This window comes from Solanum dulcamara, chromosome 3 (assembly GCF_947179165.1).
Source record: "Solanum dulcamara chromosome 3, daSolDulc1.2, whole genome shotgun sequence".
Classification (NCBI taxonomy): domain Eukaryota; kingdom Viridiplantae; phylum Streptophyta; class Magnoliopsida; order Solanales; family Solanaceae; genus Solanum; species Solanum dulcamara.
The window spans coordinates 76113641-76139230 of record NC_077239.1 but is presented as its reverse complement, the minus strand read 5'-3'; the positions used below and the strand labels follow the sequence as shown (position 1 = coordinate 76139230).

The 25590-nt window shown below is 39.1% G+C and overlaps 1 protein-coding gene across 1 annotated transcript; it reads right to left on the bottom strand.

Annotated features, from left to right (window-relative positions):
• Positions 1-4762: 4762 nt before the first annotated feature.
• LOC129883004 (uncharacterized) lies at positions 4763-24685 on the bottom strand. The gene is made up of 9 exons (XM_055957540.1): positions 24554-24685; positions 22108-24441; positions 20371-20500; positions 20201-20289; positions 19150-19388; positions 16467-16553; positions 7829-7928; positions 6800-6992; positions 4763-6697 (listed from the first exon to the last, which is right to left on the bottom strand). Exons 2-9 carry the CDS (start codon positions 24331-24333, stop codon positions 5598-5600), a joined length of 4164 nt encoding a protein of 1387 aa, XP_055813515.1. The 5' UTR covers positions 24334-24441; positions 24554-24685; the 3' UTR covers positions 4763-5597.
• Between the last annotated feature and the right edge of the window lie 905 nt (positions 24686-25590).

The window sequence follows — 25590 nt, the reverse complement described above, 5'->3', positions numbered from 1 at the left end:
GAAGTTCGGAGTTCATGGCCTCTCTCCATGCTGAATGTTGGGAAGCCTGGTTATAGCAGCTAGGCTCAGTGATAGTTGAGAGGGAGTGGAGCAGTTTCTGATTGTGGAGGGATAGAGAGGAGAAAGCAAAGCCTTTCGGCTTGTGAGGGTGAGCAAGACAAGTTGTCCATGGATCAGTAAACATTACACTACTGCAAATGTAATCTTTTAGGTAGCCAGGTTCATGAGACATCCTGCTAGATCTTCTTGGTATATCTGTGATAGGAGCAGGGGTAGGAGTATCTGGGGCAGGTGGAGATGTTTGGTGAGGAAGTGTGGATTCGGATTGGGGGCTGTAGGTAGAAGTATTAGGTGGAGGTACTGATAGTGTAGATGGGTATAAAGGATCATGAACATGTGGGGCTGAAGGATTGTGGAAATTGGGATCATGATCTGAGTAAGAAGGGTAGTTCAAAAAAGTAGGTGTGTGGGAGATATTAGGTGAGTTGAAAGGAAACTGTGATTCATGAAATCTGACATCTCTGGAGACAAACACCCTCCTTGTGTCTAGGGATAACAGTTTGTACCCCTTCTGCTGTAAAGGGTATCCTAGGAGAACACAACCAGTAGCCCTTTCATCAAACTTGTTTCTCCCTTGTCCCAGTGTAGAGGCATAACACAAACAGCCAAAGTTTCTCAAATGGGCATAGGTAGGTTCCTGTCCAACTAGTACTGCATAAGGTGTTTTTCCCTTTAGAACACTAGATGGTAGTCTATTAATGATATGAGTAGCAGTTAGAATAGATTCTCCCCAGTAAATCATTGGCAATTTTGACTGAAACATCAACCCTCTTGCAATTTCTAAGAGGTGTCTATGCTTTCTCTCAACAGTTCCATTTTGTTGAGGTGTAGCAACACAGGACAACTGATGTAAGATTCCTTGAGAAGCAAGGAATGCTGCTTCCTGTGTTCCTTTCCCCAATTCTAAAGCATTGTCAGATCTGATCATTTTAACCCTGACATTGAATTGTCTCTCTACCATGGATAGGAAGCTTTTTAGCACAGGAAAGGCATTACTTTTAGTGCTTAGTAAGAATGTCCATGTCCCTCTACTGTAGTCATCTACTATGGTGAGAAAAAATCTGAAACCATTGTAAGTACTACACTTGTAGGGTCCCCAAATGTCTATATGAATGAGATCAAAAATATGTGTGGATTTTATGTTGCTAGTAGGAAAGGGTTGTCTAGTTTGCCTAGCTCTAGGACATATGTCACAAACAAAATCAGAAATGGATTCACATGGAAGAAAACTTAAATGCTTCATTGCTGAAAATGGAAGATGTCCCAACCTTACATGCCAAAGTTTCACACTAGGAGTAGCATTAACATGTACTGAATTAAAAACTGAAAATGATTGTGGGATGGGATCTGGAGATACATCATTGAAACTATTTTTAGAGCTGTCAGTGTTGGAATCCAATAAATAGAGTCCTTCTCTAACTTCACCAAAAACTTGAGGACTCCTCACTGAAAGGCCCTGCAAGAAACATCCAGTGGCAGTGAATAGGACATCACACTGAAACTGAACACAGAACTTATGAATTGAAAGTAGATTATACTTAAAGTCTGGCACAAACAGTACATCAGTTATGACCTGTCCTGGCAAAATAGAGATGCTACCTATGTGGGTCACACTTACCTTGAAAGAGTTAGGTAAATTAATGTTCAAAGGCATAGGTAGGGGTTTTAGAAATAAGAAGGAATTGGGATCAAAGCACATATGTTCTGAGGCTCCTGAATCAATTATCCAAGTGTTTTGCTTAAGATTAGTGGGCACAGAATTTGAGTATTTAAAAATGGTACCAGCTACTGCATTTGCATTGATTCTTGTTTGTGTCAACTTGCTTTGTTTATACATTTGCATCATCTCTGCAATCTGCTGCTTGTTGAACTGTTCCTCAAAATTTCTGTCAGTTATTTCAGCATCTGTCCTCCTGAAGTCTTCATCTGCTTGCTGAGTCAAAGTTGCATTTGCTTTGATTTGAGGCTGATAGTTTCTTGAGTTGGTGAACTCAAAATCTGCAGGAAACCCATGCAGTCTGTAGCAATTCTCATGTACATGCCCTGTTTTTCCACAATGAGTACATGACAGGTTTGGATCATATTTCTTCTTGCCCTTAAACCTGTTCTGTGACTTATCATGTCTCTGGTTCTGACCTGGATTGGTGTACCTCTGATATGTGTTTGTTCCTCTCATTGTTTGGTGTTTGAATCTCTGTGTACTTCTTCCTTGTCCACTAGCCATGAATGCTGCAAATTCAGCAATTAGCTTGTTGTCCTGTTGTTTTGCTTGACTTGCTGCCAGGAATGATCCAGAATCAGAGATGTAGTTTGTGTTTGCATATACTTCCCTTTGATTCTCATCCTGCAAAAGCAGTGAATATGCAACATCCATTCCAGGTAAGGGATTCATCATGAGTATATTTCCTCTTGCCTGGGCATATACATCATTTAGTCCCATTAGGAATTGAATCAACCTCTGATCTTCTAGTGATTTTGTTAATTTTGCTTTCCCATCACAAGTGCATTTACATGAGCAACAAACAATTACATTTATCCCATCCAATTCATCCCATAGTCTCTTAAGTTTGGTGAAGTAACCTGCAATGTCACTATTCCCTTGTATTAGGCTCGTTAATTCCTTTTGTAGGTGGTAGATCTTGGCTCCACTTGACTTACCAAACCTCTGCTCCAGACTGTCCCAAAGTTCCTTAGCAGTTTTGGAACTCATCACACTATCTGCAATATCCTTAGAGAGTGCATTTGATATCCAACATATGATCATGTCGTTAACACAACTCCATTGTTCAAAATCTGCAGATTCCAGTTCTGGAGCCCTGCAGGTTCCATTGATGAAGCCAAGCTTCTTCTTAGCTGATAGGGACAAGAGGATGGATCTCCTCCAGCCTGGATATCCTCTTCCGTCGAAAACATTGTTGACTAGCGTCATGCCAGGTGAGTCTGAATTGTTTAAGTGATAAGGATGGCTGTTTTCGTACGTGGTTCCTTTCTCTCCACTTCCTGACTTAACTTGAGTTGATTCAGGCATTTTCAATAGGAATTTGAAGATGATGATACAAACACAGGTTTTGAAGCTGATGATGATGATACAAACACAGATTTTGAAGCTGATGATGATGATACAAACACAGATTTTGAAACTGATGATGATGATGCAAATACAGATCAGTGATGATGATGCAAATACAGATCAGTGATGATGATGATAAACACAGAATTGAATTGAGCTTAGGAATGCTCTGATACCATGTTAGAATTTAAAGAGAGAAAGAGACTAAGATAGATTTTCTGTGTATTATTGATACTATGTACATTAGTTTATATAGAGTTATATAATAGAGACAAGAAGGTATGGGTTACAAATTTGTACAAAATTTATACTCTACTTGCCCATAATTGTATGGGCATAAATATATTAAATGTACCATGTTAATTTCTGTTTGTGGTGTATTATATATATATATATATATATATATATATATATATATATATATATATATATATATATATATAATTGTATGTGGAGAGGGTTTCTCCACGTGTACGTGCCAGAGGATTTGTGCTGAAGAGTAAAACTCTTCAGCTTCTTCTTATTTCTTTTTCTTCTTCTTGTTGCTTTATTTTTCAACTTCCAGCTCCTTCTTCTGCCTTCTTCCTTCTTCTTCTCTTCTTCTGATGCAGTGTTCCTCTTTTCCAACAGTAATCATATTGAATTTAGGTCTTGGTTTGGAGTCTTTGGAGATGTTGGTTGAATCAATTTCATGAACTATGATTGGTATTTCATGCTACAGGAAATCGTAAAGTTACCTTTCAAAGATGAAATAAATACATGTTATTAAGGTGTTTATACAACCCTCGGAAAATATACAAGAGAGATTTCCCTGAATTATAAAGAAACTAGTGATGGACAACTTTTATTAATCCGTTGATCAATTATGGAGAGACATTTTAGAGATTCAAAGTAGCCTCAGAAAAAGAAATATCCAAATTCTGATAAATACATATCATAGGTTGTCTTCCATGTTTCCAAGAATTACTACCATTTCCACAATCCACAAACTGGCATCATGCTTCGTTGTTCCCTGTTCTTCGAAAGAATCAACTTATTATGTCTCCATTCTTCGTCAGAAGTACAAAGGATTTTCTCTCTCTTGAGCCTTTGAAATCCTTGGAGATATTTCCTTCTCTTAACTACACCATGAAGATAAGGTATTAAACCTGTGTATGAATCCATCCCAGATCTCTTGTATGCCATGATATGAATTTGTAATTTTGACTCTACAAAGATAGATATGGTCATTTATAGGGGTGGGAGGTGGGGGGACAAGAGAACAAAGTAGACATGCCTGCACGTCCTGTGTTTGTTATCAATTTCTGAGTTACCAGTAAAGAATATAGCAAGGAAGTCAAGTACATGTGTGTGTGCATAAAGATGTCAAAAGTTCATCCACATCCATCCTTACCAGACAAGAATTTGGGACAGATTCCATCTTACAATTATTTTGTCAGTTGTTGTGAATATGATATATAAACATAAATTTCCACCTTCAAAGATTCTTGGATAATCGATAAAGATAAAACAAAGAAAATTTCAAACATAAATGTATCTAACTCATTCCATCAAATATGAACAAACGGAAAGAAATACCAAAACTTGGTATATCTGTTGAAATGAAGACTGTAAATAGTTAACACTTCCGGATAGCAACAGGAACTCAAAACCATTCAATAAGTGAAAAATATATGTACCTCACAAGAATCTGTGTAGCTAGCAAGATCAGGCAGAGTCCTTAGAAGTAAATACGGGGTATCTCATTGTGAAGAAGTTAACCAGAAACTTGAATATGTTGGTGCTATTATCATTTCAATTGATGAATTACAAGGATCACTGAGGACCTTCGTAATAGAATATTAGATCTACACAAAACTACATATGTACATTCAAAATCTTCGTCAGTGTCTCACCAACGGAATCCACAAGGTCCACAAAATTTGCTGCCTTATCCACGAGGTACAATTCACATGCCCTTTTGATAATGATACTACTAATAGGCTGGTGATTGTACCGCCAAACTACTACCAGACAGACACTCCATTATGCTGATACATCCATAAACACAATTTCCATTACACCAGTTCCTGAAGGGCACCGAGTGTCTCAATTTCCACAGATGGTTTAGGACATTGGTTTCAGCGCATCCAACCAAAAGCTGCTATACATTTCTGAAACCTTCCACCTAGATGACAGCACAGAAATTGCACAACTTCTAGACCAATTCTTTTATAGCCTTCCTGAATAACTGTTTCCTTTTTTCCCTTTACAACATAACACACTGAAGAATCAAAATTGGTTCAATTGACAAAACAAGAACAGCTTCAGCAACGTCAGATGACCTTGATTACCCAAAGGTAATTCAGGTGAGGAAACAACTTCATAGGAGACCTCGTGTAAAATCCTACATCAAGCTTATGTTGATTACGGTGATGTTTAAGTAGCATAGTCAGAATGATTAGCATCAATAGGTCTAGACCAGAGTCTAAATCTTTTCTTCAGCAGCAAGTTCTGCAGAAACATCAGCAGAAGAATCAACAGTTCCACTGCAACTGCCCGCCATAGTTAGTTCATGAGTTTCTACCTGACTAGGCCCAGAGTAAACTATCTTCTCATCAAGAGAAACTTTTGTTTCAGAACAGCTATCAGAAGGGTTCAAGCCACATGCTTGAGATCCAGGACAGATAGAAAGTTGACAGTCAGTGTTATTTTCTGGGGCAGCATTCAAAGAAGTTTCAACCGAGGAATCAATTGCAGGTTTACAAGAAGAAACTTCAGTACCATTATTTTCATTATCACCAATTGGAGAGGCATCCAAATTACCCTCCTCCAGGGAAACATCTCCGTCACCAAGACACTTAATATCAGAAGTTTGCTTTAAAGCCACATTTCGCCCATTCTGCACGTCAGGTGTACTTAGTTGAGTAGAGTCTGAGAGGACATTTATGGCAGGCTTTGTACTCTCACAAGTTGCAGATACACATACTGAAACTTTTGTCTTGTAAGTTTCTTCTTCTGCACTTAATGCAGCAGGTTCTAGAAAACAGCTATCTTTGATATCTGCCGATAAACCTTTCCCGTTGGCATCAATGGAGGTATTATCTGAAACCTCCTCATTCTGTTTCTCTACCTCAATGTTTCTGGCAGAAGCTTCATCCAATGAAATGCACAATTTTTGATGGACCGGCTCAAATGACTGGTCATCAACTTCTGTGGAAGGACCCGATGAAGAATCTCCCGAATCAGCGTTTCCTATACTTGCACTGGAAGGAGATGAGGCCATTGATTTTGTGGTCGATTCAGGCAGCTTCTTCTCCATATTGCATTGGACAGATGTAGCCTCCTTACTGGTGATTCGATTATACGATCCACAATCAGTACTTTCTGTTATAACCATAGCACTGTCACTTAAATCGACAGGTGTAGATGGAGAATCAGAAGCACTAACACCATCATCAATTTTTTCTACGCAGGCTTGATCAAGCAAGTTCCCGTCGCACTTAGTAGGGGAGTCCTTATCAGCTTTTTCAACCAAAGCAGGCAACCGAGGAACACTATACTTCGAATCACCAGCATTTACACCAGCTACAGAAAAATCCAGAAGTCCAAATCACAAACATGGACAGTAAAGATTTAAATATCAATTTGTTTTCCTAAAAAGGCGAGCAAAAAAAATAATAGCATTACCCTCTAGGGTCTCTCCATTTAGTAACCTCTTTTGTAGCATATCTGTCCCAGGAAACACCAACATATTGATGGACTTCATCTCTAGCCTCTGTGATTCCTCAAGTGGATTAAATCCAAAAACTACGGTCCAAGTATGCATATGCTCAGATATAGCAGGAATAATCAACTTCTGAACTTTTAGAGTGGAGAGGACCTGGAAAGATGGGACCACAAATTAAACTGTTGATCTGCACTCCAACATTGAAGACCAAAATACAAAGAACATAATCGACATGCAATCACAAAATGCCTGACTAACTGAAAGCAGATGCATGGATAGCTGGAAAAGGTATGACATGCATATTAAACATCATGAAAAATCACTTGTACTTTTAGCAAGCACAAAGAAATTCAAGTCTTAAGATGTCCTACATACTAGAACGTAAATATATGCCCGTCACTGGGAAATGAAAGCAGCAACAAGAATGAACAGAATTTCAAAATAGATGAAGTCAGGTTCCTGTCTCTTCTTTCACAATGTCACCATTTTCTTTCGGTAAGAATACAACTTTCCAGTGCTACTTAGCCTCTTTGGAGACTAACTCTTGGGAACTTAAAGACATTCTTATGTATTCAAATGTTACTTCAAGAAATAGATAGTATTGCTTTTTTTTTTCTAGAGCATCTAGTATTACAACATTTCCTAACATATCATACATTTCCACACAATTATTTGCTTTGTCATGTTTCTTACATACACATCAAGTGACTGCAGTTGTAGCTGTCACTTTGACAAAGTGCTGAATTAAAATTATCTATTTTCTACTTCTGAAAACCAGCACTCCAACGAAAAGGCAATTAGGATGTCCTTTGCTCCGATGAATCCTTTAGCGTAAACAAAATGATGACTCTCAATAGCTCATTTAAAATTGCATAGCAATAAATGCACATGAAAGTATGTGACATATTCTCAATGATCTCTTATGTACACAAAACCATCTTCAAAACACTTAGATGAATAAAGTGAGGCGGCAATAATTATTCTCGTACCGTCTCAATAGAAGACAGAAGCCGGCGGCACATCCCTTGGCGCCTATATATATTCCTGGTCCCAATGTATGGCATTTCTGCAAGTTGAGTTCCATGGATCCTAAATTACAGCCAAAACATGTTTATTGATTGGTAAGGCACGATGAAACAAACATGAGCAAAAGACAACTAACAAGGAAAAAGAGAAACAAGAAATTATCTAACAGAATAATTAAATTCAGAGAATAATGAGTAGAGAAGTTCCTTTACATGGATTCCCCCAAAAAAAATTCCTTTATATGAAAGTCAAATGCCTTAGAAAGTTCCTTTACATCACAAGAATAAAAGCTCCCTCCAACCAAGGAAAATATCTAAAAGGTTGCTCGATTTGGAGACAAGTTATACAGGGATTAGAGATTAGTAATGCAGAGACTAATAATGCAGGGATTAGTAACGCAAGGGTTATTTGGGGTTAGAGATTAGTAATGTAGGGGTTATTTCTTGTTGGAGGAAGATTTATGAGTTAAGAGATGAGGTATCTTTGTCATTTTAGTAGTTTAAATTCATGTATTCTTATTTCACATTCCACCCCATATAAAATAATACAAAGTTTAGTGCATAACTTATAGTATATTATTTATAAGAAGAGGAAAAATTAGAACCAAACAAAGTACTCCCTCCGTCCCAACACAAAGTTTAAGAATGAAAGGAAGACTTTTGAAATTTGTGGTCCAAAATAGGCCACTGATAATTCTTTTTGGGACTGACTAAAAAGGAAGAGTGTCACATAAATTGGGACCAAGGGAGTATTAGTTTTGCTGAATTTAATGATGAGATTACAACAACAACAACAACGAACCCAGTGTGATCCCACCATGTGGGGTCTGGGGAGGGTAGAGTGTACGCAGACCTAACCCCCACCTTAAAAGGTAGGGCGACTGTTTCCGAAAGACCCTCGGCTTAAGAGAGAAGAAACAAGGGAGGAGAAACAAGGAAAAACAAGACATAGGTCAGTGAAGCCAGGCATATAACAGACAATATAAAGATATGAATAATGAGAGCGATAAAGCGATAAAGTCAAGGTAGGAAAGATCGGGGATAAAGGAGCATTAACTACTATAGATAAAATAGGATACCCAAAGTAGACTGGGCCAACTAATATAAGCAGTAATCCCATGCAAAATCATATGTTAAGACAGATGAGCGCGACTACGACAACTATGGAGAACCGATCGGCCACCTAGCCCACTATCTTAGTCCGAGTCCTCCATAGCCTCCTATCTAAGGTCATGTCCTCGGAGAGCTGCAACTGTGCCATATCATGTCTAATGACCTCTTCCCAATATTTCTTCGGCCTCCCTTTGCCCCTCCTGAAACCGTCCATAGCCAGCCTCTCGCACCTCCGCACTGGAGCATCTGTGTCTCTCCTCTTCACATGTCCAAACCATCTCAGTCTCGCTTCCCGCATCTTGTCCTCCACCGATGCCACTCCCACCTTGTCTCGGATATCTTCATTCCTAATTCTATCCATCCTAGTGTGCCCACACATCCACCGCAGCATTCGCATTTCCGCGACTCTCATCTTCTGGACATGAAGTTTCTTGATTGGCCAACACTCCACCTCGTACAATAGGGTCGGTCTAACCACCACTTTGTAGAACTTGCCTTTGAGTTTTGGTGGCACTTTCTTGTCACACAGCACTCCGGAGGCGAGCCTCCATTTCATCCACCCTGCACTGATGCGGTGTGAAACATCGTCGTCGATATCCCCATCTTCCTGTATAATAGACCCAAGGTATTTGAAGCTTCTTTTCTTTTGAATGGCCTGGGTACCAAGCCTCACTTCCCCGTCAGCCTCACGCGGCAGTCCACTGAAACTGCACTCCAAGTATTCTGTCTTGGTCCTACTCAATTTAAATCCTTTAGACTCCAACGTCTGTCTCCAGCCCTCCAGCTTGTCGTTAACTCCGTTGCGAGTCTCGTCAATCAGGACTATGTCATCCGCGAACAACATACACCAAGGCACCTCACCTTGTATTTGTCTAGTCAATTGATCCATCACCAGGGCGAATAGAAACGGGCTAAGAGTCGATCCCTGGTGCAACCCCATCGTAACAGGAAAGTGCTCCGAGTCCCCCCCTACCGTCCTTACCCTGGTCTTAGCTCCATCATACATGTCTTTAATCGCTCTAATGTATGCCACAGGTAAACATTTCGCCTCCAAGCATCTCCATAGGACCTCCCTTGGAACTTTGTCATAGGCCTTTTCTAGGTCAATAAATATCATGTGTAAGTCCCTTTTCCGCTCCCTATACTGCTCTACCAATCTCCTTAAGATATGAATGGCTTCTGTAGTCGAGCGCCCCGGCATAAATCCAAACTGGTTCTCTGAAATAGACACACTACTCCTCACTCTCATTTCTATCACCCTTTCCCACACTTTCATAGTGTGACTTAGCAGCTTGATACCTCTATAGTTGTTGCAGCTTTGAATGTCTCCCTTGTTCTTGTACACGGGAATGATTGTACTCCACCTCCATTCTTCCGGCATCTTCGATGTCCTGAAAATGACATTAAACAGCGCAGTCAGCCACTCCAATCCTACCCTACCTGCATTCTTCCAAAATTCCCCAGGGATCTCGTCAGGTCCGGTCGCTTTTCCCCTGCTTATCCTACGAACAGCTCCCTTAACCTCCTCAACCTTTATTCTCCTACAATACCCAAAGTCGCGACGCCTATCCAAGTGCTCCAAGTCTCCCAACACAAAGTCTCTGTCCCCTCCTTCGTTCAAGAGTTCGTGAAAGTATGACTGCCATCTCTGTCTAATGCGGGATTCATGTACCAGTACTTGACCATTCTCATCCTTGATGTACTTCACTTGATCCAAGTCGCGTGACTTCCTCTCTCTCGCCTTGGCAAGCTTAAATAGCTTCTTATCCCCGCCTTTTTCCTCTAGTTCTGCATAAAGGCGTTCAAAGGCTGCCGTTTTGGCCGTCGAAACTGCCATCTTCGCCTCCTTATTCGCTAACTTATACTTTTTCCTGTTCGTTCGCTTCTCTTCATCATCCTTGCTATATACCAACTTTGCATATGCCTGCTTCTTTGCTTCTACCTTTTCCTGGACTTCTCCATTCCACCACCAATCCCCTCGGTGCCTGCCATGGCGGCCTCGTGAGACCCCCAGCACCTCTCTAGCTGTTTCCCTAATGCAGCTGGCCGTCCTATCCCACATACTGCTCGCCTCCCCCCTACTATCCCACGCCCCCATAGCCATCAGCTTCTCCCCCATCTCTAGGGCACTAGACGGAGTCAAACGACCCCACCTAATCCTCGGTCGGTCATCCACGACCCTCTTCTTCTTCTTCCTTCTTATCTCCAAGTCCATGACCAATAGTCTATGTTGGGTCGTAAGGTACTCACTTGGTATGACCTTGCAGTCCTTACAGAGGCTTTTATCCTCTTTTCTAAGGAGCCAGAAGTCTATTTGCGTCGCCGCCCTCGAGCTACGAAAGGTTACCAATTGTTCCTCCTTCTTTGGGAAACTCGAGTTGGCCACCCTTAAACCAAAAGCCTTTGCGAAATCCAAGAGTGAGGCTCCTCCACTATTCCTGCACCCGAAACCAAATCCTCCATGCACCTCGTCATAGCCCGTCGAAACAGACCCAATGTGCCCATTGAAATCTCCTCCTATGAATAGCTTCTCAGTAGGCGGTATACTGACCACCACTTCGTCCAAGTCCTCCCAAAAGCGCCTTTTTGTCTCCTCGTCCAACCCCACTTGCGGCGCATAGGCACTAATAATGTTCAGGGTGATCCCTTCAACGACTAACTTAATCGTCATCATCCTATCATTTGTCCTCTTAACCTCTACCACCTGATCTCTAAGCTCGCTATCTACTAATATCCCTACTCCATTCTTAAACCTCGACTTGCCCGAGAACCAAAGTTTGAACCCATCCACCTCCTTAGCTTTAGGTCCTACCCATTTAGTCTCTTGGACGCAAGCTATATTAATCTTCCTCTTCTTAAGAATCTTAACTAACTCTATGGACTTTTCCGATAAGGTCCCAATATTCCAAGACCCTACTCTCAATCTAGAAGCTCCCTCCGCCCCCTTAGCCCTCCCAACCCTGGCCCTTGATCCCAACCGAGGACATGACCCTATTCTACCATCGCACACTAAAGCCAGAAAAGCAGAAATACGCTACTGAAAGGTAATTCTCAGATAAACGGACGATCAATAGTATAGCACAAGTTAGCAATTGTTTAAGAACAGTGAGACAGGTACTTAATTTGGCACTGCAATAAATATTTATAGGCTAAAATATCGGAAATGGACTATTGGAGGTACCAACTCCAAGTTAGTAAAACCTGATCACTGTCGAAACACTGTTCACTGCCGGAAAGTACTGTTCACTGCCGAAAAGTACTGTTCACCCGCCGGAGCACTGTTCACTCGCCGGAAAACAGGATACAAATATATGGTCAGCCTCGGAATGCAGAGGCGACCACCCTGGGAGAAAAAACGGAGCCGAAAAATGGCCGGAAACTGCCACACGCGCCGGAGCGTGTAGCGCGTGGCGTCGCAGATCTGGGGCTGCTGGCGGCGCGTGACGGCGCGTGGCTTGTTATAGATTCGTTCCACAATCTTCGGAGAGAAACGTTCAAAGAACCTTCAATAGAACTTTTTAGGAAGAATTGGAGAAGGAAGGAAAAAGTAGAAGAAGTGTCTGTTCTTATTGATTTTCAGAGTTCTCCTTATTCAAGCGACCAAACAATATACAAGTTATGTAGAACTTAGCGAGAAGACTATTCTCCTTACTTGTAAAATCAAACGGCTCCTAATAGCTATAAAAAAAGATTCTTCTTGAAAAGGTAGCCACAAAAAGATCCTTCCAAATGTTTCCTTAGCAAGCAGTGTCAAGTGTGGTGACAAATGCGGTGGTGGTGAAATATGATTGGGTTTTGACATAAGTGAATGCATGGGGTATCATAGTAAGGGGGAGTTCATGATCACAAATACGGGTAAAAACGTTGGGTAGTGGTGAAGAGTGGATTTTTTTTTTTTGGTGTGTGGGGGGGGGGGGGCAGGGGAAGATTATATGGCTCGGTAAGGGAGGGAAGTAAGCTGAGCTTTTGGGAGAGATGTCCAGTATTATGGCATGGCATCATGAGATAGGTCCCTTGGGCGTTAGGGGGGGATTTTAACACTTACGATTTTAGGAGGAGAGGGTGGATTGTAGCGTGATTTTCCGGGCGATGGAGGAGTGAAAGGAGTTTATTGATAACCAGTGACTTATTGATCTTCCTTTGACATGGAAAATATACTCGGGCCAGAGCAAGTGGATTCCACATCAAATCTAGACTTGATAGATTCTTGGTGTCCACCAAGAGTTGGTCCTAGATGTGTCGCAAGTCCCATTACCCAGATTGACCTCGGATCATACGCCTATCTTGCTAGAGGAGAGTAGGAGGAGGAGTTTGCGCATTCCATTCATATTCGAGAACACGTGGTTCAAAGCACCAGAATTTTTGGATAGAGCAAATGTGTGGCGGAACAGGTACAAAATTTTTGCGACACCTGTTTTCTGACCTGCTAGCAAGTTGAAAATGCTAAAAGGAGAAATAAGGAGGTGGAACAATGAGGTATTTGGGTGGGTGGAAGTTAAGATGAGGGAGTTAATAAATGAGATGGGGGAGATAAAGCATGTTGAAGGGTTGAGGGGGTTAGAAGAGAGGGAGAAAATTACAGAGGAGGCGAATGGGGTTGCTAAGGAAACTAGTTGGAGACAAAAATCGAGGGTGTTGTGGTTGAAAGAGGGGTATTCTAATACAAAATTCTTTCATAGGGTGGCATTAGCAAATATGAGGAGAAATATGTACATTCGTTAAGGAAGATGTCAGGTGGCAACCAAAATTGGGGGGGGGGGGGAGGGATTGGAAAGGGTTATAGGGGAAGAAGAGGTGTGGGAACCCATGCAAGGTTGTGCGGGTGGCAAGGCTCCGGGACCAGACAGTTTCACTTGAGCTTTTTTCTGATAGTGTTGGAGGATAGTCAAAGGTGAGCTGATGGAGACCATTGTAGAATTCCAAGCAATTTGAGAGTTAGAAAGAAGTCTGAATGCTTCTTTCATCACCATGTGCCAAAGAAGGAAGGAGTGACGAGTATAAAGGATTATAGACCTATTAGATTAGTAGGAAGCATTTACAAGATTATATCTAGGGTGATTGCTAACAGACTCAAGAAGGTCCGGGACAAGACGGTGTCTTCTTCTCAAAATGTTTTTGTGGAAGGAAGACAAATTCTAGACGCAACTTTGGTAGCAAATGAGGTGGTTGATTCCATGAAGAAAGGTGAACTGGAAATTTTATGTAAGTTGGATCTTGAAAAAAGCTTATGATCATGTCAACTGAAATTTTTTGGATTACATTATGTTGACGATTGGCTTGGAGATAAGTGGAGGAGATGGATCAAGTTTTGCATTTCTTCTGCCAGATTCTTTGTTTTGGTAAATGAAAGTCCATGTGGACTCTTTGGGAGTTCGAGAGAATTGAGACAAGGGGATCCTCTATCTCCTATGTTATTCTTTTTGGTAAAGAAAGCTTTGAGCAAAATGATGGACAGGGCAATCAAAGGAGATCTTCTGAAGGGATTTGATGCTTTATTTAGAGGGCAGAGCAACATGACATTTACACATCTGTTGTTCATAGATGATATTTTGATCCTTATTTGGTTGTCGATGATGTCAAGCTTAGAGATCAATCTCCGTAAATGTGAAATCACACCGGAGGGAGCAGTACATAATATTGAGGAGATTGGGCAGGTGTTGAATTGTAAGGTGGGTAATCTACCTACCTACATATCTGGGACTACCTTTGGGAGCCTCTAGCAAAGATCTCTTAGTGTGGAATCCAGTGGTTGAGAGAGTTGAGAAGCAGCAAGCGAGACGGCAAAAGAGGTATTTGTCGAGGGGGGAAAGGAAGTTTTGATCAAAAGCACTCTTTCTAGTATTCCTACATATTTCATGTCACTTCTGCAGGCCCTGCCAAAGTGACAGAAAGACTGGAAAGACTTTAACGTAACTTTCTATGGGACTCAGAAGAAGGCATTTGGAAGATCTATCTTGGGAATTGGAGAGTTGTCACATCCAAAGAGATGGGAGAGCTTGGAGTGAAAGATCTCAAGGTGTACAAAAAAGCTTTGTTTGGGAAGTGGATCTGGAGATTTGGGATGGAGGAGAACAATTTTTGGAGGGCGGTGGTAGAGGAAAAATATGGTATGTGGATGGTGGACAAGAAACATTGTAACTTCATTTGGATGTGATTTTTGGAGTATCATGTAGGAAGATTTTAGTGGACAAATCACTTTTTAAGGTTGGGGACGGAATTGGGATTAGTTTTTTGGCACATAAGTGGTGCAACAAGATCGAGTTGAAGGAAGCCTTCCCTAATTTATATCGCATTTTTCGCCAGAGAGAGGTGACAGTCCAACAAATTTGTAGGTCTCATGAGAGTGTTATTTACTGGGACTTAAGATTCAGAACGAACCTTCATGATTGGGAAATGGAAGAATTTCACAATCTGATAGAGCTTTTGTATGCGCTAGACACACCAAACAACTTATTGGACATATGGAGGTGGCAGGAGAGTGATGACGACTTATTCAATGTTTGCTCTTTTTATAAGAGGTTGCTAGTGAGAGAGGAAGGTACCTTTCCCCATGACTCCATTTGGATCCCTAGAGAACCAAGAAAGGTGTGTTTCTTTGTATTGTTGGCAGCAAGGGATGTGATATTAATACCGGAGAATCTAAGGAAGAGGAGAATCACCTATATCAGTTGGTGTTTCATGTGTAAAAGTGCAGGTGAAACTGTAGATCATCTTCTTTTGCATTGTAAGGTGGCTAGTCGGTTATGGAGGGTGTCTCTAAATTGTTAGGATGCAACGGGTCATGACAGGTACAGTGAAGGAGGCCTTGCAAAGTTGGACTCATATAGGAGGAAGGAAAGCCTAAGGACATGGTGCGTTGCCCCCTTAGCAATCATGTGGGTCATTTGGAAAAAGAAGAATAGGAGGGCTTTTGATGGGCTGAAACTTGATTTTATAAAAATGCGGAGTAGTGTTTTGTCCCTAGTTTCTTTTTGGTGTACTTGTGAGGTCTCAATTTGTATAGAGGATTGGATCTCTTTTGTTGAGAACCATATTTTGGTGTAGGTTCTCTTCTTTTGGTATAAGGCTTGTATATGGGGTTTCTCCCAAATGTTAAAAAAAAATTATTTACATCGTCAAAAAAAAGTAGTAGAATAGTGTCAAAATATTAGCAGTCCAAAATATACGCCAAAAGATGGAAGGAAGAAGCATAAAACAAGAAATTGCTTCTGAGAATAATTTGGAGCAGTAGCTGCCATTGAGATACATTCAGTTAAATGCTGGCAAAAAGGATGGTCCACTATTGCAATAAATTCTAAGACTAGTTGATACAGCACAATTACATTTCCTTAAAGATCATAAATCCCAATGCAAGGAACACAATTGTAAGTTCTGAGATAGCTGAGATAGTTCAACCATACAACATATCCATATTCATGCACCAACTCTATCATTATCTGAAAAATAAACTGAATTTTCACATGGAAACAATTTGAGCAATCCAGTATACCTTATGGATGCAGCAGCTATTATTTCATCGCCCCTTTCCAAGATTGCAGTATAGAAGCCACGAAAATTCAGCCGAGTAAAGTTTGAGCTTCATTGGGGGGGAAAACAGCATCAGATAACTGCTGAATAATACAGCCAAATTCAAAGAAAAGTAAAAAGGGAAAGAACTCTGAACACAACAACCTGGTAAAAGATGAATCCAAAAACACGCAAGCACATAGTTCCGCAAAAAGATAAAGCAAATAGGGAAATATTGTGCTCAGACATCAAAATAGAAATCGTCTGTGGCTAGATTGACAATTCGGCTAAAATAAGGGTTGCTCCAATAAAATCAATATATTGCCCTCGGTGATCGCAGATATTTGGGGTTTCAAAAACCCAATCCACAAAAATAAATAAATCATTTTTCTAACAGGCAACTATATTATAAAGAATCACAAATAAATGGAGAAGGAATAGACACATTCCCATGAATATGGCTTTTAACATCACAGTGCCATTTGGGGTTTATTTGGTGACAGAAAAGGCATGGGCATAATCTATTTTTTACTCCCTCCCCTCTCAAATTGAATGTCCTGCTTTACCTTTGGGCTTTGGCAATCAGTCGGACCAGTTTTAAGGACCCGTTTGGCCATATTTTGGGGGAAAACTAGGCAAATATTGTTTGTCCATATTACTTGCAAATATTTTCAGCAAACAATCCAAATTCCCAAATACTAGAAAAAACTAGTATTGGGCCAAATTCTATTATTTGGGAATTTTTAAAAAATTGAAAATTACCCCAAACTTTTATATTTATAAAAACACTCATCCATTATTTGGCAAATATTTTCAGCAAAAAATCCAAATTCCCAAATACTAGAAAAAAACTAGTATTTGGGCCAAATTCTATTATTTGGGAACTATAAAAAAAAATGAAAATTACCCCAAACTTTTATATTTATAAAAACACTTATCATTTATAGTTTTGGACTGAATTTCAGTCCTAGTTCGTCGTACAAAATTTATATAGTTATATACAACCGTCTTTATCGGAGCTTGCTCTCCAAAGTCACTTCCAATTACAAGTAGTAATAGTAGTTTTCGTATACAAATCAATGGTTTTTTCCTTGTGTTTTATTCCTTTTTTTTAGATTTATATCAATTGTGTTCATTGTCCTGACTTTTCACAAAACATGTTCATTATAAAATGATAATACAAACTTATGGGTATTTTTACTAGTTCTAGAATTTATGGGTATAAATCGTATTTCTTTAAAAAAATCAAATATCTCTACCAAAATCTATGGCCAAACACATGGTGAAACTTCACCTAAAAATGACTTGCCAAAAATATTTGGGAAACTATGGCCAAACGCTAGCCAAGTAATAATAGCCTTTTGTCTTCTGGGGATATTAAAAATGTTTTTTTTTCTCAAATGCTTATCTGGGAGATTTATGATGTTTGGCCAAGTTTCTGGAAAAAAGTGTTTTGAGTAGTACCAGAAATGTCTTTTGATGTGAGGAAGAAGTTTGATGAAGATAGCTTCTCCTTGGAAGCAGAAGTAGAAATTGTTTTTCATTTTTCCGGGACATATACGTCGTTACTAAAAAATTATATTTACCAAACTATCCCCCAATGGGCAACAACTAACCTCATGCACTGTCCACAACACATCTATGACCAAAGTCTCATAGACTCTCTCTCTCTCTCTCTCTCTCTATATATATATATATATATATATATATTGTGATTTTTACCCTTTGGGGTGGCCCAATGGTTTGGGCTTGGGACTTCCATATTGGAGGTCTCAAGTTCGAAACCCCTTGCCAGCGAAAGTAAGGGTTTGCCTTCTGGGTCGAGCTCGTCGCACTGGGCTTGCCTAGTGCAGGTTATTGCATAGGAACGGGGGGTTTACCCTGTGCGCACCTTAAGGGTAGCGCGTGTGGGTTTCCCTTGTCATCAAAAAAAATATTTTGATTTTAATTGTTGAATTTTAATTAAATGAAATTAAAAAAAACATATTAAACACTCTCATAATAAATATTTAAAATCCTCTATTTCATTCTCAATTCAATCTTCATTCAAATACTAACTATTTGGTCTTTCAAAACAAGGAATTTCTAAAACTTTACATTCTAAAATCACAAATTTACTGTTATATGGACATTCAAGTCTTCTATTAGAATAAAAAGTCCTCCTCACAAGCACCGGACGTCACTTAATTAAGTGTATCAACAACTAAACCTTACTCCCTATTAGCTGGTATTTCCTATATGGATCCTGTGCTTCCAGTGTGTTCTTTGTTAGCTAAATCTGTATTGATCCTGAAAAGTTGTTCTTTATAGTGAATCCATTCCCCTTTTCCACATTCCATCACCATAATTTTTCACACCTATGAACCTCTGCATCTAGAGGATATGTCTAGTTTATCTCAAGCAACCTCCTAGCTCTTTATCTTCTATGCATTACTTGCATCCTATATGTGATGTGATCATTTCTCATCTTAAATGATAGTACATCAATCTTCAAATTCGTATTTCTATGACATTTTACATTATTAGCAAATGCTGATATTAAATTATTCAGCCAGCTTAATGAAGTTAATCAAATAATGGGTCTTCAATTATTAAATTGGGTGTTTTATTGTTCACAACATTTACAAAAGTACAACAGGGAATATAGAAGGTAAAGAGATTATTACCCGCAGTTATAAAGAACATTATGAATAATATTGATGCCACTTTTCCTATCCACAATCGGCAAAAAACATTCATCCATAACAGCCAGTGCAACAGCTAGTTTAGAATTGCACTCCACCCGTTGAGAAAAGGCATGATGAGAACGATCAGAGTCTAAATCCGTTCGTTGAATTAGGGACCATGAAAATCCAGCTTCAATCTCATGTTTGACACCAAGAATCTTCTGCAAATGATCATACAGCTGCAAAAACAGAGAAGAGAAATGAGTCAAACTATTCAAACACATCCTGTGAGAGATGGCAACACAGACTATCTCAGATCAATAAATAGTTTCACTATTTTCGAGCTTGAAAACAGTATTGAACTCTCAGAGAAAAAATTATAATTTCAGGACACACAATATTCAACGTTAATTGCGTGTTTCTCAATAAAATAACAGAAGTCCAACTGAATTTGCTACAAAGCTGGTAGTTTTGGAGATCATGCATTTGCATGGTAACTTTCTGAGAGAAAATAAACTCCAGTATGCTCTCAATTTCTCAATAAAATAACAGAAGTGCTCGCAAGAAAGCACTTCCAGAGTGTGCTTCTTAATTTAAAATCCTCACTTGAATTTTTTTCCCCTTCACTCCCTCCACATGCTCTCAAATTTTCATTTGAAAGGTGCTCTAATATCCAGAGAACTGAAAGATGTCAAAGACATGCCTTATGTCCATATCATCCAGCAGGCACTTAATGCAGAAGAATTTTCGCTTTTCAACTCAGCTTCTTTGGCAAGAGACTGAAAAGCGAGAGATGTAATGACAATGACCAATTCAATTCTGACGGTTCTAAAGCTTGGGTGATCATGATTGCATTTTTCAACACATGGATAAGGGTTTATGCCAAATGTCATTTGTTTGATATGAAGGTAAATGAAACTTAACTCCATTAGGATTTGCGACAGGACAACAATTGCAAAATAGTGAACACTGAAGCTTGATAATCAGCTTAGTGATTCTTAATATGCTATATATCAGACAGGAGAACTCACAAACAGAATAATAGAAATACCTCTTGGCATTTCTGCCCACAAAATGATACAGATGGATTATTAGAACTAGAGGGTAAAGCACTCATATCCAGACTGCATGATTTGTGATCTGCAAAATGAAAGTTCAATAATTCAGCTCAAGTATAGAAGATGTCAAGTGACCAAACCTCCAAAAGCAAAACAGCTTTACATTTTTTCTCACAGAAGCTGCACCAGAGAAGCTCATCCACAGCTCCCTCACTTAACTCTGTGATACTACTGCCAGTCTTACAAAATTTGCATGTGCAATTTGGACAGTGCCAATCACCTCGAGGAAGCATCTGCAGAAAAGAGAAACATGTAAACAGAATGCTTATAGAGACTAGATGTCATCTTCTAGGCTTATTTCGAATAAGCACATAAACAATATTATAAAGTAACAGAAAAATTCAAAATCCCAGCCTGCATATGTTGCATCTTTTGGAGATGCCTAGGTAGAGTATGATATTCTAAGAAATAAATATCCTAATTAATGCTCATTTCCATATTACACAATTAATTTTACTGATATTTATGCACTTATCTTTCTTTCCATTCTTTTAAGGATATATTCAACAAACTAAAACAGTCTTGCAGGTGGAAGAGAAGAGGACAGAGTTATTTTGGAATGACTTACTGATCGGTTTCACTGAACAGTTATGCTATAAGGATGTCTGGTGACAGATGTTGAAGCAAGATCAGGGACACAAAATGGGCTAGATTGCATACTGCGGTTGATTGGCTTCTGTCATATGGCTCCTTTATGGTTGCATCTATGCTTGAGATTTAGGGACATGTGCACTCAATAATTTCAGATAATCAACTAGCATATGGAGCTCAAGTCTGTTGACCAAGATGGTGGTACAGGAATCATAGAAGGGAATAACTGCCCCAAGAAACAAGAAGAGAACCGATTCATATGAAGCACTAAAGAACATTGATCTGCTCACAAAGAGCTACAAGACAGCCAAAAACATTACTGTTAATAAGTAGAGGACCTTTTATTAATTGACGTGAGTGTCCGGGCCAACTTGCACACAGCTTGACTGATCCAGCGAGTACCTGTTGCCTCCCACCAGCATAGGTACCGATGGTAACTCTGACCACCAAGACTTAGTCAAATGGGAAGAGATCACCCAGTGCTTTTTGCCTCTACTAGATTTGAACCTGAACCTCATGGTTCTCTTCCTGCTTCATTGACCACTAGGCCGTACACTAGGGTACTTAAGTAGAGGACTTTCATCATTACTAAAGTTCTTACAAGTCTTATTTTTCCTTTTTAGACTTGGAGTAGAGCCATTGTCTTTTCTTTTCTTTATCAACTCAACAGGGTTGTAATTTACCTTTCCATTTTTAACCTGTTTGTTCTGTTCTGTTCAGTTATTGTAAATATCACATGGATGTGTTAATAAAAAGTGAAACCATTCATTGGAAATTCAGCAAAGCGGAAACTACATATCTTGTAGATCAGTTGTATAGAGTTGCAAGATGATCTCAAAATACATTGTTTCCTCCATTTCTGTAACCTGGTTCTTCCTATTGTTCTAGTTATCATAGTACTATGGTGGTTTCTCAAATGAAATGTTAGTCTCAGACTATGATTTTGACCTTCCCCAAACCCAAACTCTGTTCTTTACTGTTTGTCTCCATCTCCTCAGTAGTTATAAAAATCTAAAGAATTTCCTACGACAAAGGGCCACTTTAACATCCTCGCACAAAGGAAAACAAGAAATTCATACATTTAAAAGTGAGGAAACTACCCAATAACCAAGTATAGAGGAAAAGAAAAGATGACAATAAATTTTATATTTACCACCACAAAAAGAAAAGATTAACAATGCAGGAAGGCACAGTACTAATTAAGAGGGGAAACATGCTAACAGTGAGCAAAAAAGCATATTCTACATACTTGTACACCCAGACAGCTTTGATGAAAAGTTGAAGGGCAGCCATCACAACAGATAAGGTCCCCACCATCACCACATATACCACAAGTATCATCATCAGGATCATCACTGTCTGCATTTACAGTGTGGAAATCTTCACGATCAGATTCTCCTTGCCGATTCCATGCATCAACCAAGCACTCCAGCAAAGAAACACCAGACTCCAAGATTATGTTTTGATATGGTTGACGCAATGTACTTCCTGCATGCAACTCAAATTTTGCAACTGGAAGGATTTTACTGCAGCAACCACAGTGGACGCCATCTCGTGTGACCCAACCTTCTAGCTTTACTCTGGTCCTCCTACGATTCATATATTGAACCTTCTGACTTAACTTCACTGTCCCAGAGTCGATCATCCAGGCCAATAAGGTTCTTTTTCCAGTACAAGGAACATAGCCATCGCTTTCAGAATCTTGCTCCTTATCAGACCTGCGAACCAACAATGTACATCGCCCAAGTATCCTACTTTTTCTTCCCTCTATTTCACTGGAAGCAGCTCCAATAGAAGATTTTCCGGACATATCCTGCCTAGATCCTCCTCCCTTTGAAGAATCACCACTTGTATCACCATCGGTCTCCTGATCTGTTGCATGCGACTTGTATTTCAGAAACTTACCTTTCTTCTTTACATAGCTACTTAGCCTTTCCTCATGCTGATCATCATCAGTGTCCTCTGCAGACTCATGCATAGTAGACTTCATGTAATCTCGGTTCTTGGCATCATCTTTTCTTTTTTTCTTCATTTCTTTCTCAATCTTCTTCCGTGTTTGCCTGGTTAGCTTATTGATTAAATCATCAGCTAATGGAGCAAACGAAGTAGAGCCACCATCAAGTTTACTTTTTCCTGGATCTTCCCCTGACTGTTTTTGCAGTGCATCATAAGCCTTAATTATTGACCAGTAGGCTGTTCCAGTAGGATTAATATACACTGCATCCAAGTAGTCTCTGTTCCTTCTTGGTCTGTAATCAATGGTCCATCCAGCTTCAATAAGCATTCCTCTAATTCTCTCTCGCAGTTGCTGCTTCTCAGTACTCCCACCTCGTTTCAATTTTCCTTCTTTGCTTTTGGAAGGGGTAACATTTTCAGCTGCTATGGACCTGTTTTCTTCCTTAATCACCCTAGCCTTTGAGCTAGCAGGCTGAAGCTGCTGCTTCTCCATACTCCCACGACGTTTCAATTTTCCTTCTTTGTTCTTAGCAGGAGTAACATCTTCAGCTGCTACAGACCTTCTTTCTTCCTTAATCTTCCTCGTCTTTGAACTAGCAGGCTGCGAACTAGGTGGTGCCAACTTAAGTGATGTATCAGTTCCATCGTTTTCAGAGTCTATAGACTTAATGCCTTTTGCCAAGAAAGATTTTTGTGATTTCAACTCAGCCTTCTCCATTTTAATGGACAATGGTGGCTTTTCAGGACGTTTAGAATCTGAGTGCAAAGAAGCTGGGCGTAGCAAATCCTTCTTGACAACATCATCAGAACTGAAACCTTTCCTACTTTCAACATCATAATCCTTGTGTGATAAGTCTATCTTCTTATTCTTATTCACCATTACCTTCAAGACTCCATTTTTCCCTTGAAATCTGATTGGTTCTTGAGACGATTCCTGACTCTTCAACCTAAGAAATGAAATTGGCATATGTGCTTCATCGTCATCATCAAAATCATGCCTTTCCTTAACACCATACTCATCGCCCTTAGTCTTACTAGCTGACAAGTTACTAGAACTATCAATATTAGAGTGCTTCCTCTTCTCAATCTTCATATTCCTACTAGAACCACTTACAAACTCCCTAGAACTCCCAGTTCTTGCAGCATTCCACTTCATCTCCTCATTGAATTCATCGTATTCGTCAAAATCAAACAAATCTAACTTACTTCTCTTCCTCTCACTTTCAATTTTCCCATTCCTACCAAATTCTCTACTTTCCACACCACTTTTTACACTGCCAACTGACCCATTGTGAAATTTCTCTCCACCCTTCCTCCTAATTGGCTCCAGTAACTCTTCACTCGACTCCGAATCACTCTCAACCTTTCTAGGCCTCTTTTTCACCTTCTGTGAACCCCTTGAAGAACCCACACCCCCTCCTCCACCCATACCCATTCTATCATCTTTCTTCTTAATTATCAAACACCCAGATGAACTTTTCTTCTTCACTATACCCCCTGATCTCACACTACCCTCCATACTCAAACCTTAATTCATAAAGAAAAAAATTGCAAATTCACCCCAAAAATTCTCGAACGAGCTTTCAGATATCCAAATTCTTCGTTCAGTTATCTAACATTAACAGATCTGAAATAGAAAAAAAAACACAAATTTTTCAATTACACAAAAATTGGGGAAATTTCCTTGTGTTCAGTCAGTAAATTTGATTTGCATGAGAAGAATCGGCGACGATCTTTACCTTGCCGGAAAGTTTGGGAGCTGAATCGGCGGCAGAATTACCTTTTTGATCCGATCAGTGACGTAATTCTCCGGCGAAGAAAGCGAATCGCACAAGAAAGATAGAGAAAGAAGCAAAGAGAGGAATTGTATTGGTTCTGGGCAATATTACAGAACCAATATAATACCAAAAACACAAAAAGATATTATTTTTTTATTTAAAAAAATACTGTAGCACACAATATAGTTATTTTTTTTTTGTTAATAGCTGAACTAATTTAGTATCTTTAAATTCTGATATTTATTCATATGTAGTTCTAAACTTGATACATTCTGTATCTTGAACAGATAAAGAGTTCAATTAATATGTTAATATTCTGATTTTTTTTATGGAAAATATTCTGATGTTGAGTCACAAATATCTGTCCCATATTAATTTTTCATATTATTAAAATTAGCTATTTCAAATTATTTATCAATTTATAAAATTAAAATAGGATTGATTAATTTTTTTTATTTTAACACTATAAATAATGTTGATAGGGATATTTCATTAACTTTGAATCATACTTGGTATTGATGAAAAAAGGTAGATAAGTCTAACTATTCATCTTATTTATAATTTTCTTAAATGGTGTCTGAAATGAAAATTGGATAACTAATATAGAACGAAAGAAATAGTTCTCCTCATCAACAAGATTGTGATGAGATGTAACCAAATGTTTCGAATTCGAATCACGTAAATAAGCATTTACTTTCTCTGTTTCAAAATAAGTAATATTTTTTATCTTTTTACTTTATTTCAAAATAATTAGTATTTTGTAAAATCAAAAGGACATTTATTTTTTTCTTTCGATTTTATCTTTACTTAAATAAATAAAACTTCTTACTTTCTAGTGAATAATTATTTTTAAAAATGTATCCAAACTAAAAACATAACTTATTATAAAACAGAGGAATTATAATTTACTGAAGAAAAAGTGTTAATTAGGTGGAATTTTGAGGCAGCAATTGCAGGTAGTAGTAAAAAGGGTAAAAAGAGGAACAGTAGAATCCAAG

Coding starts and splice junctions, on each gene's coding strand:
- LOC129883004 (XM_055957540.1), bottom strand. CDS start 24,333: ATGGAGGGTAGTGTGAGATCAGGGGGTATAGTGAAGAAGAAAAGTTCA. Junction 16,554..19,149: donor AATGTTCTTTATAACTGCGG/GTAATAATCTCT, acceptor CCCCCAATGAAG/CTCAAACTTTACTCGGCTGA. Junction 6,698..6,799: donor AAATGGAGAGACCCTAGAGG/GTAATGCTATTA, acceptor ATTTTTCTGTAG/CTGGTGTAAATGCTGGTGAT.